At 36.9% G+C, this 18933-nt stretch overlaps 1 protein-coding gene across 2 annotated transcripts in view; it reads left to right on the top strand.

Moving 5' to 3' along the window:
- LOC105704894 (RING finger protein 17) overlaps window positions 1–18933 on the top strand; it is a 114081-nt gene that overhangs the window by 40088 nt on the left and 55060 nt on the right. For both annotated transcript variants that reach the window (XM_064373495.1, XM_064373494.1), the window contains 3 exons: window positions 11216–11369; window positions 15751–15866; window positions 17159–17279. In XM_064373495.1, the coding sequence (XP_064229565.1) occupies window positions 11216–11369; window positions 15751–15866; window positions 17159–17279 (391 nt within the window). The remainder of the gene's footprint in view (window positions 1–11215; window positions 11370–15750; window positions 15867–17158; window positions 17280–18933) is intronic.

Raw genomic sequence — 18933 nt, 5'->3', positions numbered from 1 at the left:
TAGAGACAGGGTCTTGCTATATTGGCCAGGTTGGTTTTGAACTCCTGGTATTAAATAGTCCTCCTCCCTCAGTCTCCCAAAGTGCTGAGATTATAGGCATGAGTCTCCACACCCAGCATGCATTTAACTTTTGACTTCCACAAAACTTAACTACTAATAACCTACTATTGATTAGAAGACTTAATAATATATAAACAGCTAGCATAATTTTGTATATGTATTAGATACTGTATTCTTAAAGTAAGCTAGAGAAAGGGAAGTGTTATTAAAAATCATGAGGAGAAAATATATTTACTATTTGTTAACTGAACATGGATCATTATACAAGTCTTCACGCCAATCGTCTTCCTGTTGAATAGGCTGAAGAAGAAGAGGAGTTGGTCTTGTCTCTTTGCTGTTTCCAGTCAGGGCTGGCAGAGGTGAAAAGAAATTCACACATAATTGGAATTGTTCAGATCAAACTCGTTCCAAGGCTGGCTGTATTTTCTCCCATTTTGTGGATCGTGTCCCATTTTCTTGATAGTGTCCTTTGTTGCACAAAAGTTTTTAATTTTATGAAAACCAATTTAACTATTATTTCTTCTGTTGCTTGTGTTTTTGGTGTCATATCCAAGATATCATTACCAAATCTAACATCATGATGCTTCTTACGTATGCTTTCTTCTAAGAGTTTTATAGGTTTAGTTCTTAGGTTTAAATCTTTGATTCATTTTAAGTTAATTTTTGTACATGGTATAAGGTAAGGGTCCAGCTTCATTCTGTTGAATTGGATATCCAGTTTTCTCAGCACTATTTGTTGAAAAGACTGTCCTTCATTGAATGGTCTTGGCACCCTTGTTAAAAGTTTATTTCTGGGCTTTCTGCTTTATTCCATTTGTCTGTGTAACTGTCCTTATTTCAGCACCACAGTGTTTTGATTACTGTACCTTTGTTGTAACTTTTGACATCAAAATGTGTGAGTCTTCCAACTTTGTTCTTTTTCAAGATTGTTTTGACTATTCAGGGTGTCTTAAGATTCCATGTGACGTTTAGGATGGGTTCTTCTATTTCTCCAAGAAATAGAGTATGATTTTGTGTATAATATTATCATTTGCTAACGTATTGAAACACACTGATTTTTACATGTGAATTTTGTGTCTAGCAACTTTGCTGAATTAATTTGTTCTAACGAGTGAGTGTGTGTGTGTATGTGTGTAATTTTGGAGCATTTTCTTATGTATAAGATCGTGTCATCTGTGAACAGAGAAATGTCATTGGGGTTTTAATAGGAGTTACATTGAATTGTAAATCACTTTGGATAGAATTGACATCTTAATTTTAAGTCTTCTTACCCATGAACACCGGATTTTTTTTTCATTTATTTAGATCTTAGTTAATATCTTTCAACAGTTTGTGTGGTTTTCAGCATATCAGTTTTTGGCCTCTTTGGTCAAGTTTATTCCTAATTCTTCTTTTAGATGCTGTTGTAAATAGAATTGCTTTTTAAATTTCCTCTTCAATTTGCTCATTTGCTAATAATGTATTAAAACACAATTGATTTTTACATGTGAATTTTGTGTCTAGCAACTTTGCTGAATTAATTTGGTAGCCCTAAGTGATGTGTGTGTGTGTGTGTGTGTGTATGTGTATGTGTGTGTAATTTAGGAGGTTTTCTTACACAGAAGATCATATTATCCATGAACAGAGATACTTTTTCTTTTTCCTTTCTGATTTGGATGCCTTTTGTCTTTTTCTTGCCTAATGCCTCTGGCTAGGATTTCCAATGTCACGTTTAATATAAGATGAAAAAGCAGGCTTTCTTGTCTTATTCCTGTCTTAGGGGAAAAGCATTTGTCTTTGACCACTGAGTATGATATCTGTGGATTTTTCCCAAATGTTCTTTACCGTGTTAAGTTTCCTTCTGTTTCTTGTTCATTGAGAGTTTTTATCATGAAAGTGTGTTCAGTTTTTCAGATTTTTTTTGTGTAACAATTGAGATGATCATGTTTTGGTCTTTCTTTCTTCATCCTGTCAATGTGGTATATTACGTTGATTTTGGATTTTGTTTTGTTTGCTTGCTTGTTTTGAGAGAAGGTCTCTCTCAGTTTCCCACACTGGAATGCAGTGGCATGATCTCAGCTCACAGCAACCTTGCCTCCTAGGCTCAAGCAGCCCTTTTACCTCAGCCCTCTGAGTTACTGGGACCAAAGGTGCACACCACCACAACAGGCTAATTTTTTTAGTTTTGTAGAGATGAGGTCTCACTATGTTAAACAGGCTGGTCTCAAGCTCCTGAGCTGAAGTGATCCTCTCACCTCAGCTTCCCAGATTGCTGGGAGTACAGGTATGAGCCCCACTGCACCTGCTGCATTGATTTTCATGTCACTATCCTTGCATTTTAGAAATAAATCCCACTAGATGAAGATATATAATCTTGTTGTCATAAATTTGTTTAACATTGTTGTTGCCTTGACATCCATTTTTAGGCCTGCATAAGTTGTCTGAACCCCAGTCATGCCACATCACCTTTGGCTTAGTTAAAACTTTCCCTCCCCATGTGGCTGTTTGCAGTGTGGGTTACTTGTTCTACATCTCACTGACCCAACATATCCCACAGCTGCTTGCCACAGTAAAATGAGTCAACACCAGAGTCATGCAAATAATTTCCCGCCTTTGCATATGTTTTCCTTAAATTAGCCATTTCAAAACCCCTGCTGGAAAGCCTTAAGAGATAATGCCTGTGGACCTTAATAAAGGCAGAGTCCCACAGATTCACTTTTATCTGTAATTAACAAAATGTTTCTTTTATTTCATGTGTTTTGCTGCCTCCTCTGTGTCTCACCTGACTAACACACACAAACCTAACTTTCCTCCTGGTCTGTGCTCTCCTAGAGAGTGACTATCTTGGTAGGAATAAAGTGGACACAAGTCAGACAAGAAACCCAAGGGTGCCGGGCATGGTGGCTCATGCATGCCTGTAATCTCAGCACTTTGGGATGCTGAGGTGGATAGATCACGAGGTTAGGAGTTCGAGACCAGCCTGGCCAAGATGGTGAAACCCCGTCTGTACTAAAAATACAAAAATTAGTTGGGTGTGGTGGCGCACACCTGCAGTCCCAGCTACTCGGGAGGCTGAGGCAGAAGAATCGCCTGAACCCAGTAGGCAGAGGTTGCAGTGAGCCAAGATTGCACCACTGCACTAAAGTCTGGGGGACAGAGTGAGACTCCATCTCAAAAAAATAAAAAGAAACACAAGGGCATCTGCTAGTATAAATGGGTTTCCTATTAACGGACACTTGGTCACAGGTCAGACAACAAGTCACTGGCCCATTCACAAAGATAAAGAAGTATCCTCTTTTGATTTACTGTAAACATCAGTGACCGCCACCTCTAGAGCCTTGTCAGGGCAGGGCTAGAGTTAATGGCCACTTTCCAGAGAGAGAGACCTGAAGACCAAGTTAGAAGAAAAAATCTTTTAATATGCTCAATTTGTTTTATTAGTATTTTGTTGAGGATTTTTGCATCAGTATTGATAAAGGATATTGATCTATAATTTTCTTTTAGTGTCTTCATATGGCTTTGTTATCAGGGTAATGCTGCCTCTTAGAGTTAGTATTCCTCCATCTTTTTTTTTTTTTTTTTTTGGAAGAGTTTGAGATGTAATGGTGTTAATTCTTTGAATTGTTGGTAGAATACGCAGTGAAACTATCTGGTCCAGGGCTTTTCATTGTTAGGATGTTTTTGAATTCTGTTTGAACCTCTTTACTAGTTATAAGTCTACTTGGATTTTCTAATTCATGAGTCAGTCTTGGACGGTTGTGTGTTTTAGGAATTTGTCCATTTTATGTAGGTTATCCGGTTTGTTGGCATCCAGTTGTTCAGAATAATCTCTTATAATTTTTTATTTTTTGGCCGGGCGTGGTGGCTCACACCTGTAATCCCAGCACTTTGGGAGGCTGAGGAAGGTGGACCACCTGAGGTCAGGAGTTTGAGACCAGCCTGGCCAACATGGAGAAACCCCATCCCTACTAAAAATACAAAAATTAGCCAGGTGTGTGGTAGGCACCTATAGTGCCAGCTACTTGGGAAGGTGAGGGCTGAGTAGGCCCTCAGTTGAACCTGGGAGGCAGAGATTGCCGTGAGCTGAGGTCATTCCACTGCACTCCAGCCTGGGTGAAGGAGCGAGACTTTATCTCGAAAAATTTTTTTTTAATTATTTTTTAAAATCGATAGTACTGTCTCCACCTTTATTTCTGATTTTGTTAACTTGAGACTTCTTTTTTCTTTTCCTAATTATTCTAGCTAAAGATTTGTCAGTTTTGCTGATCTTTTCAGATAATAAACTTTTGGCTTTATTGATGTTCTGTTTCTTTATCCTGTCCTATTTATTTTTGCTCTAATCTTTATTATCTTTCCTTCTGCTACCTTTGGGTATTTTTTTTCTTTTTCTGTTGTCTTATGGTGTTTAGTTAGGTTCCTAATTTGCAATGTTTTAAAATTGTATGTGTGTATAGCTATAAATTTCCCTCTTGGCACTGTTTCGTTGCATAAGTTTGGTATGTTGTGTTTTCATTTTCATTTGTCTTAAGGCATTTTCTAATTTCTCTTATAATTTCTTCTTTGACCTGTTGGTAGTTTGTGGTGTTTAATTTCTACATGTTTGAATTCTGCAGTTTTTCTTGTTTTTGATTTCCAGTTTCCTTCTGTTGTCATAGAGACAAATATTTTATGATTTCAGTTTTTTGAAATTTATTAAGACTTTTTTATGGCCTAACATATGGTCTATTCTGCGAATGTTCTAAGTGGCCTTTTGGGGGAAAAAAGGTATATTTTACTATTGTCTAGAGTGTTTTGTATATGTCTGTTAGGACCTGTTGGTTTACATTATTGTTCAAGTGTTCTGTTTCCTTATTGATCTTCTGTCTGGATGTTTTATCCACTATTGAAAGTGGAATATTAAAGTCTTCTATTATTATGAACTATTTTTTCCTTCAATTCTGTCAATGTTTGCTCATATATTTGGAGTCTGTGATGTGTACTGCATAACCACTTGTAATTGTTATATCTTATTGGTGAATTCACCTTTTATCAATTTATAATGTCCTTTTTCTCTTGTAAGAATTTTTTATTTAAAGTCTGTTTCGCCTGATGCTAGTAAAGCCATCTCAGATCTCTTTTGATTACTATTTGCATGGAATATTTTTTTTGATACTTTGACTTTCAACCTGTATATAGCATAAGGTATAAAGTGTGTCTTTTGTTGACAGCATATAGTTGGATCATGTTTTTTTAAATTCATTCTGCCAATCTTTGTATTTTAATTGGAGAATTTAATCTATTTACATTTAAAGTAATTACTGATAAGGAAGGACTTCTGCCATTTACTGTTTTCTGTATTTTATCACTTTTTTATTCCTTCTTTCCTCCATTAGAGTGCTATTTTGTGTTTAGTTGCTGTCTTTTTAGTATGATATACTTTTCAAAATCTCTTGTAATTGTGATGAAAAACACATAAAATTTATTATCTTAACCATTTTTTAGTGTAACTTCAGTAATGTTAACTATATTCATATTACCATGCAGTAGATTTCTAGAACATTTTCACTTTGCAAAACTAAACCTAGATTCATTGAACAACTACACATTTCTCCCTGTTTCCAACCTCTGACCACCACAGTATTACTTTTTCATTTTTATGAGTTTTACTGTGTTAGATACCTTATATAAGTGGACTCATAAAGCATTTGTCTTTCTGTGACTGGCTTATTTTACTTATAATAATGTCCTAAAGATTCATCCATGTTGTAAGCATTGGTAGCATTTCCTATTTTAAGGCTGAATAATACTGTATATATGTATATAATGATTATATATATATATGTATATAATGATTATATATGTATATAATGATTATATATATATATATATAATCTCCATTTCCTTCTGGCCTCCAAGATTCTTTTTTTTTTTTTTGAGAAAGAGTCTTGCTTTGTCGCCTAGGCTGGAGTGCAGTGGCCAGCATGGTACCACCATGTCTGGCTAATTTTTATATTTTTAGTACAGATGGAGTTTCACCATGTTGACTAGGCTGATCTAGAACTCCTGACCTCAGGTGATCCACCTGCTTTGGCCTCCCAAAGTGCTGGAATTACAGGTGTGAGTCACCATGCTCGGCCTTTTTTTTTTTTTTTTTTTGAGACAGAGTTTTGCTCTGTCACCCAGGTTGGAGTAGAGTGGTGTGATCTAGGCTCACTGCAACCTCTGCCTCCCAGGTTCAAGCAATTCTTCTGCTTCAGCCTTCCAAGTATCTGGGATTACTGGCACACACCACCACGCCCGCCTAATTTTTGTATTTTCAGTAGAGACGGGATTTGGCTATGTTGGCCAGGCTGGTCTTGAGCTCCTAACCTCAAGTGATCCATCTGTCTCGGCCTCCCAGAGTGCTGGGATTATAGTCCTGAGCCACTGCACCTGGCCTGGCCTCCAAGATTTCTAATATGAGTAATCTTATTGAGTCTCTTTGTATTTGACATATTGCTTCTCTCTTGCTGCTTTCCAGATTTTCTCTTTGGCTTTGTCGTTTTAAGAATTATTATAATGTGTCTTGGCATATGACTCCTTTGGTTTATCCTGTTTGGAGTCTAATACCGTCTTAGTTCCCTGGAGCTGCTGTAACAAATTACTATTAATTGGGTAGCTTAAACAACAGAATTTATTGTCAACAGTTTTGGAGTCTAGAAGTCTGAGATCAGTTTGTTAGAAAGGTTGATTTCTTCTGAGGGCTGTGAGGGAAAATTCATTTCATCTCTCTCCTCTAGATTTTGGCGGTTAGCTAGCAATCTTTTGTGCACCTTGGCCTTTGCTGCATCACCCTGATCTTACCCTTCATCTTCACATGGAGTTCTTCTTGTATATTTGTGTCAGTACCCAAATTTTGCTGTTTTTATAAAGATATTAATCATATTGATTTAGGACCCATCCTAATGACCTCATTTTAATATGATTATAAAGACCTTATATCCAAATAAGGTCATATTTGAGGTACTGGAGATTATAGCTCTCCAACATATCTTTGGAGGAAGTTACAACTCAACCTCTAACATTAGACTTATTGAATTTATAGATTCATGTCTTTCTTTAAATTTGAGACATTTTCTGCCATTTTTAAAAGTAATTTTTTGCCCCCTTTTCTTTCTCCTCCTCCTGTGACTTCCATCATGTCCATGTTGGTTCACTTGAGGTCCCTTAGGCTCAGTTCACTTCTCTCCGTTCTTTTTTCTTTCTACTTCTCAGACTTGATATTTAAATTTTCTTATCTTCAGGTTCACTGATTATTTTTCTTCTTTCCACTCAGTACTGCTTTTGAACCCCTCTATTTAATTTTTTCTCCTTAGTTATTTTACTTTTGAGCTCCGGAATTTCCTTTTTATAATTTGTATCTCTTGTTGATATTCTCATTTTATTCCTATATCATTTTCCTAATTTTCTTTAGCTCTTTGTTTTTCCTTAGTCCTTTTAACATATTTAAGACCGTTGAGTATTTTTGATTTGGCGGTTTTTTTCTGGTTGCACATGTCTCCATTTTCTTTATAAAAGATATTACAGAAAATATTGAAGTGACTTCGTCGTCTGGGGTAACCCAGGTTCGTCACCTCGCGCCAAGAGAGTTTAGGACCTGAACACACACGAGGAGTTTAGGAGCGGAGGTTTAATAGGCAGAAGAAAGAGAAAGGAGAACAGCTCTCTCTTTAGTGAGCGAGATGGGCTTCTGAAAGGGAAAGACTAGCTGGCGGTGGATGTGCCAGATTTTATTGGGAGGCTGGAAGAGGTGGTGTCTGATTTACATGGCAAGGAAGAGAAGGGAGGATGGAGCCGTCATTTTGAACAGGATTGGCACAACTGCTGGTATCTGTGTTTGCAGCTCGGTTTTACAGGCTACTCTTTGTTAGAAAATGATTTTGGGGCTGCTTTTCACTAAAAAGGAAATCCTTGCCGAGAACTCCTTCCTGTACTCTCACATGTAATTTTTTTTTTTTTTTTGACATGAAATCTCACTCTGTCACCCAGGCTGGAGTGCAGTGGCCTGATCTTGGCTCACTGCAACCTCCCCCTCCCAGGTTCAAGCAATTCTCCTACCTCAGCCTCCCAAGTAGCTGGAATTAAATGTGTGTGCCACCACACGTAGCTAATTTTGTATTTTTAGTAGAGGTGCGATTTCACCATGTTGGCCAGGCTGGTCTCGAATTCCTGAACTCAGGTGATCTGCCCGCCTCAGCCTCTCAAAGTGATGGGATTTTAGATGAGAGCCAGTGCACCTGGCTTCAGTAATTTCTTTTTAACTCCTATATCTATATGAAATGAAACCTAAAGGATCATGAATATAAAAGGAAATGACAGAGGTCCCTCATGCGGTGACACAGAAACTTCTGGTATTAGTCAGTACCTGCAAACCCTGTTTGGTCCCGTTTCAGATTACTGCTTACTTGAGGAATCCTTGATACTTTGTGTATATCTTTACAGCTAGTTTCGTACTTACATATGTTTTCATGTTAATGTCGTTTCATTTTAACTTGAAGAACTCGTAGAGTTTCTTGTTTAAGGGAGGTAATAGTGGTGATCAACACCCATAGCTCTTGTTTGGGATTAAGAGAGTTGTTTTAAAGGCTGTAGTAGTTCATTTGTTTTGGTACTTTTCCAAACTTTTTTCAAAGACCATTCCTTATCATGTATGATCACTAAAGTCTCTTGTTTCTTTGGCTTGTGTTCAGCTAATGATTGACAGAGTTCCTTGAATGTCAGGAGCTGAAGCCAACAAGAGACACTGAGAGAAAGAGAAAGGTACCATCTTTCCTAGACTTTGCAGATTAGCTCTTTGGTGGGACACTTCACCATTTAGATAGGCTGAGGCTAGGTATCAGCCTGAGATCAAAGTTTAAGGTCTTTTCATTTCTTTTATCAGCATGCCTCTTGTCAGGGCAGACATGTGGCTTTCTAAATTCTACCATATATATGACTGCTTTTGAATATCCTAATTTCATAAAGATTCTCACCCCAGATTCTCCTCCTGGCCTTAGATGGTCTATCGTATTTTTCCACTTATAAACTTTTCTTCCAAGCAGCTGGGCTTGCAGTCCCCTTTGCCACTTTTACAGGTGGTCCCTGCAATTCTTTCTGCCTGTGTTTCAAGTTATAATGAAACAAAAACTAGCTCTTTGCATTAATCTTGCCTGTATCTCCCAGACTTAGGATACATATACACGGTAATTTGTATATAAGTTCTGCTCTGCACCGTACTTTGCATATAACCTCTGGTTCAAGGGAGGGAACTGAGAACTGGACTACCACTGCTTAAGACCAGGACCATTGTCATTCTGGGGGAGAGGTAGGGTGAAGGCGAGTAAAAATGCCACAAAACTTTCCTACCATTTAGAAAACTGCTTTTACTTGATTAGGCTTCTTGGTTACTGTAAACTTTGGATTGCTTTCTAGAGATCCTATCTAATAAAGTTGGTTCAGACACTTCCTCATTTTATCAACATTTCTGTGTTGGATCAAGAACTGGAAGCTTCCTAATCTGCTATTTTGTTGGTGTCATTCCTCTGCTGAATTTTAAAATGTTCATTCTGGCTTACCTGTTAATGGACGAATTTGCATAGTATCTACTTAGAAATGAAAATTAAAAGAAAAGTAGTTTTAAAGTAATTTAAATGAAATAACAAGAAAAGATAGGAATTTAGAAAATTTTCACTTGCATTATTCACAAGAGAAAAAACTCATTTTTTCCATTGAGATGGATTTCAAAATATTTTTTAACATTAAGAATTTGTATTTGGAGAAATAAAGTATAATCCTTGATTTTTCTTTTTTTTTAGTAGCATAGGAAACTTTGGAAACTATTTTTTAAAATTATACCAGATAGCACCATTTAATAAGAGAAAGCTCTGTGTTACTAAAGAATGCAATCATTACATAAACTCTACTGAATTATTACTGATTTAAGGAAGCATTATCAATTCACATTAAGATGGATGGTTGATTAGAAACTGGATATTCATATAATGCCAAAGTAACACCACATAAATTCTGAAGACTTGGTTATTACAAGGACATAAACAGAACTACACATTGAGAGGGGTCAGGATCATCACTACAATTGATCTATGAATTTTGCATATTAATAGTCATTAAGTACTAGGGCTTGAAGTGTTGCAACCTGGGTGGGAAAAAACCACCTATGACACAGTCTACCAAAAAAATTTGCCTTGGATCCATCAAACCCTTAGGAATAACTCTCAGCCTTTGGAAACTGCAGCAGCTAGACCTTACTCAGTGGAGAAATAAGCTAAATAACAGCATGAGGATATAACCACATAAATCCATAAGATGTGGGGCATTCTGCAGAGAAATAAGCTGGTTGTCTTCAGTAAGACATGTTCATTAAAAGTAGAGGACTGGGCTGGGCGCAGTGGCTCACACCTGTAATCTCAGCACTTTGGGAGGCTGAAGTGGGCAGATTACCTGAGGTTGGGAGTTCAAGACCAGTTTGACCAACATGGAGAAACCCTGTATCTACTAAAAATACAAAATTAGCCAGGCTTAGTGGCGCATGCCTGTAATCCCAGCTACTTGGGAGGCCGAGGCAGGATAATTTCTTGAACCCAGGAGGAGAGGTTGCAGTGAGCCTAGATCATACCATTGCACTCCAGCCTGGGCAACAAGAGTAACATTCTGTCAAAAAAAAAAAAAAAATGTAGAGGACTGTGCTAGGTTATAAAAGAGTTATGGAAATGACAGTCAGAAGCAATATATAATCTTGGTTTGGATATGGGTTTGGATCAGTTAAGGAAAACTAAATGTGATCTAGATATACTAGTAGGAACAGTTACTGAAATAGAAAAAGTGAGAAATGATAGAAAAATGTAAGCGATTGTATGGTAAAGTCTAGTTTTGGTAAAAACAAATATACAGGGAGTGTGTGTATATGTATAGAAAAAGATCTTGAAGATATACATTAAGTTATCTGGTAGAATATATGTGACTTTAGTTTTATGTCAATACAAATTTTCTATACTGGTTCTGCAATAAAATTTTGTCAAATAAATTATGTAACACAGTTGATTTATATTCAATTCAGGTTTTAATGTTTCATAGTTTTAATGACAGTGCTTGTAATTCATTCAACACTTACATTTTAAGTTTCTGTGAAATGATAGTGCTTTATCCCTTTATTTGCTAGCTAGATGCCGTGGATTTTTTACCTCTATTGAAGACAGTCGATGAATTCTATAAAAATGAAGATGGAGAAAATCTGGAAATCCTCTGTCCAGTTCAAGATCAAGCCTGTGTAGCTAAATTTGAAGATGGAATTTGGTACCGAGCAAAAGTTATTGGTAGGAGAACGCTAGCTGTTTCTACAGGGAAATGTTATACTTCAAAACTCATGTCATTTGAGTTGGTACCAGTTCAGTCTTGGAAGTGATATTATTTGATCTTACCATTTGCTCTGTCATCTCTCTTTAGAAAGCTAGTGATAATGCTGAAAGGTGAATCTATCTTCTGAGATTTTGTTTGACTTGACTAGGACTTAACCATTGGGAATCTTGCTAGAAAACTAGTATAGGTAGAACAAAGCAACAGAAATTAATTATTCAAAAACCGGTGAACTCTAGCTTTATGTTGAGTGTTTGTCTCATGCTATTTTGATTGTCAAGGTACAAATTAAAGGTAAGTCCTTTGTGTTCTGTCTGCTTCCCTTCAATTTTAATATATTCTTTGTTCCTGGAAATTATTGACCAAACTGCTAGTTTTCTTGGTATTTTTTTTCTACTTTTTCTATGTCCTCCTTAAGTAATTGATTCAACTTATGAAATAATGGGAAGAATAAAAATTGAGATTGAAGACAAGATTTATGAAAATGGAGGTATTAGCAACAAAAATAGTAAAGTTTATTACTCTCCAGCATTGGCTAAGAGAGAACGTTACAGACTAAGCCTTTGTGGTTTATGAAATTAGATATACCATAACCAGTTTAACCCATTGTATTGTTTCTTTTACATGCTTTCTAGTTTGTAGATGCGTCTTTTTTTTTTTTATTATTGAAAGGGTGAAAGTCCAGGTGCAGTGGCTCACACCTGTAATCCTAGTACTTTGGGAGGTCAATGTGGGCTGATCACCTGAGGTCAGGAGTTTGAGACCAACCTGGCCAACATGGCGAAACCCCGTCTCTACTAAAAAAAAATTAGCTGGATGTGGTGGCACATGCCTGTAATCCCTGGGAGGCTGAGGCAGGAGAATCACTTGAACCCAGGAGGCAGGGGTTGCAGTGAGCCAAGATCGTGCCACTGCACTCCATCCTGGGTGTCAGAGCAAGACTCTGTCTCAAAAAAAAAATGTTTGTTTTTACTTCTCTGTTTTTCTTTCTTTTTTTTTTTTTTTTTAGTTGGAGTTTCACTCTCGTTGCCCAGGCTGGAATGTAATGCCGAGATCTTGATCTTGGCTCACTGTAACCTCTGCCTCGCAGGTTCAAGTGATTCTCCTGCCTAAGCCTCCTGAGTAGCTGGAATTACAGGCACGTGCCACCACACTCGGCTAATTTTTTTGTATTTTTAGTACAAACGGGGTTTCCCTGTGTTGGTCAGGCTGGTCTTGAACTCCTGATCTCAAATAATCCGCCTACCTCGGCCTCCCAAAGTCCTAGGATTACAGGTGTGAGCCACTGTGCCCGGCAAATTTTTTTTTAAATTTAGTTTGACGCTGTTTAAAATGTTTTTTCCATTATTAAGGTAATGTAAGATCTTTACAAGTTACTCCTAATACATAAGCAGTTCTGTTTGTGTTGAAACTATTCTTTCATCCTGAGCTTTCTATCTTTCGTTTGTCACCATTGATTTTAATTTTGTTAGTAGTTCGTAACTTGAACTAACTAAAACCTTTCAAATGTGGTTCTTATCAATGTCTTAGTCTGTTTGTGCTGCTGTAATAAAATACGACAGACTGGGTACTTTATAAACAATAGAAATGAACTTCTCAGTTCTGGAGTCTTAAAAAGCCCAAAGATCAAGGCACTGTTTTATTGAGGGCTTAGTCTCTGTTTCCAAAATGATGCCTTGGTGCTGTGTCCTCTGATGCCATAAGTGCAAAAACGAAAGGCAAACTGCCTTCCCCAAGCCCTTTTATAAGGGCATCTAATCCCATTTATGAGGGCAGAGCCCTCATAACTCAGTCACCTCCCAAGTACTGCTGCAGTAGGGATTAAGTTTCAACATGAATCTTAGAGACAAAAACATTCAAACTATTGCAATGAAGATACCACTGTATAGTTTGGTAAATATCTTTGGAGCAAACAAAGACATTTTTCACAGCATTAAGGACTTTGCAACTGCTTTTCAAATTAGGATTATTGGCTTGAAAATCATATCTATTTGGTGAACAGTAAGGCCCATCTTGGGGAAGATGGAGTGTCCATGGTGCTAATTCTACTGCTTCTTCATTTCTATTAGCACCACTTTTGGGGTGCTAATAGAAATGTATGAGTGATTTGTTTGGCCCATTTTCCTGTGCCTTCTGTGGCCCTGTTGAACTCCACCTTGAAGATGATACTAGGTTTGGTGAATAGTAGCTTGTTTTTTATCTGCCTAATTTAAAAGTTAAATATGCTGAAAAACACACTCCACTTCCATCTTTGAAGGCAATTATTTTTCATTTTTTAAGCTGTTTTGTTATTTACTTGGGTTATTTCTTCTAATAATATGTAATACTTAAGTTGACACTTCAGTTACAGATATTACCTGTTATTCTGTTAGACAAGTTTTGGCTCTCCATGGCCCTTTTGTCCTCTTTTTTCTCTTTTCTATAGTTGTATCACAGATTTTCATTAGATTCACATTCTGTGAAAGTAAAGACATAAAGTATACTTTGTTCAATTCTATTGTGAGTTCATAATTATGTTCGCTTTTCACTTTATTTTCTTTTCCATTTGTGAGTATATTTTTAATAGTTCAAAACAATTTTCCAAATGATTAGACTTTTCAGACAAATGTTAGTTTGATCTTTTTTTTTTAACCATGAAAACATCCTTTTTAAGATAGTCTTGCTCTGTCACATAGGCTAGAGTGCAGTGGAACATGATCATGGCTCACTGGAACCTCCACCTCCTGGGCTCAAGCAATCCTCCCACCTCAGCCCCCAGAGTAGCTGGGACTACAGACACTTGCCACCATGCCTGGCTAACTTATTTTTTGTAGAGATGGGGTCAAACTCATGGGCTCAAAGGATCCTCCTGCCTTGGTCTCCCAAAGCACTGAGATTACAGGTGTGAGCCATCACATGTGGCCACAAACATCCTTTATCTTCTCCAATTGGTCTGCTTGCCCTCTAGGCTTACTTCACATTTTTTATTCTGGAAATTTATTTCGGTTGGCCATACACGTCATTGTTCTCCAGTATTGGATACCTTGTTTTCTGGATGCCATTTTTACCTCTTCAGTTTAATTCCCTTTTCTGTGTGGAACCATCTTCCAGTAGTTTCCTCAGAGAACATAAATGGGGAAATTTGAGACCTTCCATGTCTGACTCTGTTCTTGTGATAATGTGGATAAAACAGTAACATTCTTTACATTCCATTCCATATCCATCTATTTGTTTAAAACTAGATTTCCATTCAGAGACTTTAGGAAGAGTAAGAATCTAATGGCATTGGTAGAGTTGAGAACATCCTTCTAGTAGAGGGATTCCAGTGGAAGTGCGGAGAGGTTCCCCCATCTTTTGGCCTTATAATAATACATATCTTCTCAATTATCATGGATATCTCCTATTATAGGGCCTATGTTGTTTGAAGTGTCATCGTGAGTGAGCGCTAGTGCTGTGCCACTTGCTTCTACTTCTGCCAAGGAGCACGGAATACTGGACATTTTTCCATATTAAAATGATATAAATGGTATTAGTCTTTAAGTTCGAAAACCATGTATTTTGAGTATTTTCAAAGAGGTTAGTGTGTGATAGGTCTTTCTTTAAAACTTCTATGTGTTTGAAACTTCCAGAGATTTCTTTAAAGTATAGAGACTAGACTGACATGGAGGTCTGTCTCTACTTGTTCGTTTGCAATATGCCGCAAGTCTATTTTTTCAAACTTTCACAGATACTGTTATATGAATGAATCTTTAGTTTGATTGTTGAATCTTTTACCTTGTTTGATAACCTATACTGACTAACAATAAACCTGTATTAAGTGCTTACTTTGTACCTTGTGCTTTTTAAATAGGCGAATCCTCCGAAAACATCTTACGAAATTAGATTATATTGGTATACCGATTTTACAGATGAAGTAATGAGGTTTAGAAAAAGTAACTTGCTCAGGGCAATATCTTAGAGATATTAATTAGCTTCCTTGAGGTCACATAGAATTTTAGTGTGATGGAGCTAGAGTTCTAAACTAGTTAGTCTGACTCAAAGCCTAATTATTAACTTTTATACTACCTGCCATATGATTTTGTTATCCTGATTTTGGCTATCCTTTGAGTAGCCAAAATCATATATTCATATCCTTTGAATATCTTAAAAATGCTAGTTTTTAATTCTTACAAGTTTGCATTATGGATGATTTCGAGGTTCACATATTTGAAATATTTTTTACATTTAAAAAAATTAGTAGTTAAGTTTGTATATTGAACCTAAAAGTATTCTAATCTAGTTGACTATAAACCAATCTAAATTTTTCTAGATAATTCTGTTTGCTTTCCAGGTTTGTAATTTCTGATTTCATAAATTTTCAAGGATTGCCTGGGCATCGGGAAGTTGAAGTTAGATATGTGGACTTCGGTAATACTGCAAAAATAACAATGAAAGACATCCGTAAAATAAAAGATGAGTTTCTGAATCCCCCAGAGAAGGTAATCTACCTATTATGAATAATATTCTAGAGCTAGAATATTAGCATATAGGAATACAGAAGTATTTTTAGAAGCTATTGTCACCATAGAAATGTTAACTACCATTTTTGTCTAGTTTCTGATACAAGGACTATAGATAAATGTTTCTATGGTTACTACTGAAGAAGTAGTATGTATATCATGGTAAATAACCATGTTAAAACATTAACCATGTGTACATTTGTGTCTTAAGTACTTGTTGGCAGCTTTTAATATATCATTTTGAGATCATATATTTGGTAAGGGTCATATTCATGATATATCAAGGTAAAAATGCTTATCTCAGAGGTACTTTCACTGTGATCACATTTATGCTTAAGTATATATGTGTTTGCAATAGAGAAGCCCGGGAGAATATGTAAAAAAAAAAAAAAAAAACCCTGAACCTTGCTTATCTCTGGGGAGTAGTAGTATTCTGAAAGAAGGGTAAGAACAGGCCTTATTTTCTAATTATATACTCCCTGTTGTTTTTAAGTCATGTTTTTCATTTTAGGAAATCCGTAGTATTATAGAAAAAAAACTTTTAAAATACAAATAAGCAGACCGGGCTTGGTGGCTCATGGCTGTAATCCCAGCACCTTGGGGAGGCCAAGGCAGGTGGGTCACAAGGTCACAAGGTCAGAAGTTCGAGACCAGCCTGGCCAACGGGGTTTAGTAAAAACCCCGCCTCTACTAAAAAGATACAAAAAATTAGCTGGGCATGGTGGTGCATGCCTGTAATCCCAGCTATTCGGGAGGCTGAGGCAGGAGAATCGCTTGAACCCGGGAAGCGGAGGTTGCAGTGAGTCAAGATCATTCCATTGCACTCCAGCCTGGGTGACAGGGCGAGACTTCATCTGAAAAAAAACCAAAACCCCCCAGAAAAATGAGCAAAAGGGAGAATCACTCAATCATTGTTCAGTATTTTTGTTATACATACTTCTAGATGAATCTTCTGTGTTTTCAACAGTTATAGAATCAGACTACAAATCATCCTGTACGAGTAATTAATGTATCATAATAGTAACTTTAATGAATGCTTGTCATTCTAGTATGTGAATGTACAACAGTTCATTTAGCCAAATTCTCTGCTAATTTCAATGATTTGTGTTTATAAAGTACTTTTACAGACCCCTTCACACATCATTTATTTCTAATATGTATTAAATTCAAACATAAAGATTAGTTTTGTACACACTTACATAAAACTTTAATTCCAAAAAGTAGGTAGAAATTGAATTTTTTTCTTAATGGTGGAATTTTGTCCGACACAGGCAATTAAATGTAAGCTGGCCTATGTTGAACCATATAAAAGGGCAATGCAGTGGTCCAAAGAAGCTAAAGAACAATTTGAACAAAAGGCTCAAGATAAATTTATGATATGTTCAGTTATCAGTAAGTTCCATTTTTACTTGTTATGTAATCACATATAATTTTAAATAAGAATAACATGAATAACACTTTTCAAATCTTAGAATAAATTCAGTGTGCCATCGGTAGTAGTGGTGAGAGATACGATTTGTTGAGAATTAGGTACAATGGAATTACGTCTTTTGTGAACTCTTAAAGTCATCAGGGGAAAAATCACAATAAAGATCAGGTCATCCTTGACATGACCACTTGAAAACCCTAAAGCCAGGAATTAACTTCTTTTGTTTGTTTGCATTTTTGCTAGTGCTCTGTGCTTGTCTTTGACATAGTAGATGCTAACTTTTAATTTCCAGGAAAGAGGGGAGGTGGGACATGATTGGTAAATAGTTTTCGATGGCTGTTTTTGTCTCACTGGCTTAAGCAAATTCAACTCTGGGTTCTCAGCATATTTTGAACAAAGCTTTTCATTTTTTGGAGCAATTGGACCCGAAATGTAATCTGACCACTAGCCCACAATTTTGTAACCTAACAAGTTCTGAGAATCAAAAGTTCAATAGCAAAATTTGTTCTGAATTGGCATGAGACTGTATATAGTCTTCATCTCTTGTAGTGAATATTCATATTTTACTTCAAGATAATATTTGTGGGCTGCTGCCCCAGACTCTGCTGGGGGTATTAGATACATATACGGTATAGGTGCCAAGTTGCTTTTCTCAATTAGAAGACTTCTGAATTCTGAAACATGCCTGCCCCAAGGGTTTTAGGTAGGGGGATTGGGAATCTGGTTTGTTTTTTTGTTTTTCGAGTCAGGGTCTCATTCTGTCACCCAAGGTGGAGTACAAAGCTGTGAAGAATGGCTCCCTGCAGCTTCAACTTCCAGGGCTCAAGTGCCCCTCCTGCCTTAGCCTCCTGCCTGTAGCTGATTCCACAGGCACACGCCACCATGGCCAGCTAACTGTTTTTTAAATTTTTTTGTAGAGATAGGATCTTATTTTGTTGCTCAGGCCAGTCTTGAACTCTTAGGCTCAAGCAGTCCTCCTTCCTCGGCCTCCCAAAGTGCTGGGATTCCAGGTGTTAGCCACTGTGCCTGACCAGGAATCTGTTTTTTATCTGGTGTTTTTATCAGTTCCAAAGCTGTAACACACACTGGCTGGGTTGCGTTTAATGAATATATGTGCCGGATACATGAGACCGTGTTTACTTAGTATAGGTGTATAGGACTTTCAGGGGTAGTTTTTACTGTCTCCGTGTCTTTTATCATAAGATTTTTGGACTATCCACTGTGAGGAAACTGGAGCTTAGAAATGAATTGCTCAGTCATAACCTAGAAATGATAGTATATCTCTGATAATTTGTTTACTTCAGAATAATAAATTGTTCTAAAGAAAGAGTGTCATTTAAGAGGAATATGAATATGCAGATTGTATCCTCAGCCTATAGAATTTTTGTATCTAGCGTCTCTGAAATGAACAAATGAATTAAAGACCTCTTGGTCCTTGAACAATCTCCACTGATTTTGAGCCAACTTTAATCTGTATAACTGTTCTCAGGTTTAGGCGTTGTGTTCTGTGGGGTTTTTGCTCCTTCCTAGAATAATCTCCCATGGACAATCAATCAAGATTTCTTGGGTTTCTTCCTTGATTTCTCTTCTTTCTTTCTCACTTAGTTATTTAATACC

This window comes from Aotus nancymaae, unplaced genomic scaffold (assembly GCF_030222135.1).
Source record: "Aotus nancymaae isolate 86718 unplaced genomic scaffold, 86718_ANA_hifiasm-v0.15.2.pri h1tg000009l, whole genome shotgun sequence".
Lineage (NCBI taxonomy): Eukaryota > Metazoa > Chordata > Mammalia > Primates > Aotidae > Aotus > Aotus nancymaae.
The sequence above is the reverse complement of the archived record's forward strand: the minus strand, read 5'-3'. Positions and strand labels throughout refer to the sequence as shown.